Consider the following 1,213-nt stretch of genomic DNA (forward strand, 5'->3'; position numbering starts at 1 on the left):
GGACAAAGGAAGCGCTTTTCTGCTGCCACGCTCGGGGCAGGGAGCGACGCCGCTGGGCCTGGCGAGGAGGCCTGGCTGGAGCAGCTCCCACCGGAGCAGCCCCGCTTCCTCCAGGAGCTCAGCACGGCTCTGACTTTTGCTCTGCCCCTTTTTTCTCTCCTTTTTTTTCGACGTTTTCCTCCCCTTTTCCCCTTCCTCGCAGGACTGGAGCTGTGTTTGGGATGCTGATGGGGACAGGGGGACAAGCACACAGCCCCAGCTCCTTTCCCTTTCCCAGCAATGCCAGATCCCGACACTGCCAGATCCCAGCAATGCCAGATCCCAGCAATGCCAGATCCCAGCACTGCCAGATCCCGGCACTGCCAGATCCCGGCACTGCCAGATCCCGACACTGCCAGATCCCGACACTGCCAGATCCCAGCAGTGCCAGATCCCAGCACCACTCCCTAAACCCAGGCCCAGCCATGCCTCAGCAGCTGCACCGGGAATGTCCCAGTGGTGGCAGCAGAGCGGTGACAATGACACACACACCGTGACAATGGCACACATGGTGACAATGGCACACACCGGGAACGTCCCAGTGGTGGCACCAGAGCAATGACAATGACACACACCATTGGCACACACCGGGAACATCCCTGTGGTGGCACCAGAGCAGTGACAGTGACACACACCAGGCACGTCCCAACTGTGACAATGGCACACACCGGGAATGTCCCAGCAGTGGCAGCAGAGCCATGACAATGACACAGCCACACCAGGCACATCCCAGCAGCGACACCAGAGCGGTGACAATGACACACACCAGGCACATCCCAGCGGTGACACCAGAGCGGTGACAATGACACAGCCACACCGGGCACGGCTCTTACCCCGGCACTCGGCATCCGCCACGGCCGTGCACAGTGACACCAGTGACAATGACACAGCCACACCGGGCACATCCCAGCGGTGACACCAGAGCGGTGACAATGACACAGCCACACCGGGCACGGCTCTTACCCCGGCACTCGGCATCCGCCACGGCCGTGCACTCCCGCACCAGCACCTCGTTGTCCTCGCAGGTGGTGCAGGGCAGGCAGGGGTCCACGAAGTTGGCCTCGCTGGAGAAGGTGCCCTCGGGGCACTCCTCGCACACCGTGTCCTGCGAGTCCTTGCAGGGGAACATGAGGCCGAAGCCCACCTCGCAGACGCGGCACGCGCGGCAGCTCCC

At 62.7% G+C, this 1,213-nt stretch overlaps 1 protein-coding gene across 1 annotated transcript in view; it reads right to left on the reverse strand.

Annotated features, from left to right (window-relative positions):
* Positions 1 to 1,213, reverse strand: part of NGFR (nerve growth factor receptor) — a gene marked incomplete at its 5' end in the record, with an annotated part of 31,688 nt that overhangs the window by 27,351 nt on the left and 3,124 nt on the right. Inside the window, one exon of the mRNA XM_031065199.1 lies at positions 1,003 to 1,208. Within this exon, the coding sequence (XP_030921059.1) occupies positions 1,003 to 1,208 (206 nt within the window). The remainder of the gene's footprint in view (positions 1 to 1,002; positions 1,209 to 1,213) is intronic.

Source organism: Geospiza fortis, unplaced genomic scaffold (assembly GCF_000277835.1).
Source record: "Geospiza fortis unplaced genomic scaffold, GeoFor_1.0 scaffold406, whole genome shotgun sequence".
NCBI lineage: Eukaryota > Metazoa > Chordata > Aves > Passeriformes > Thraupidae > Geospiza > Geospiza fortis.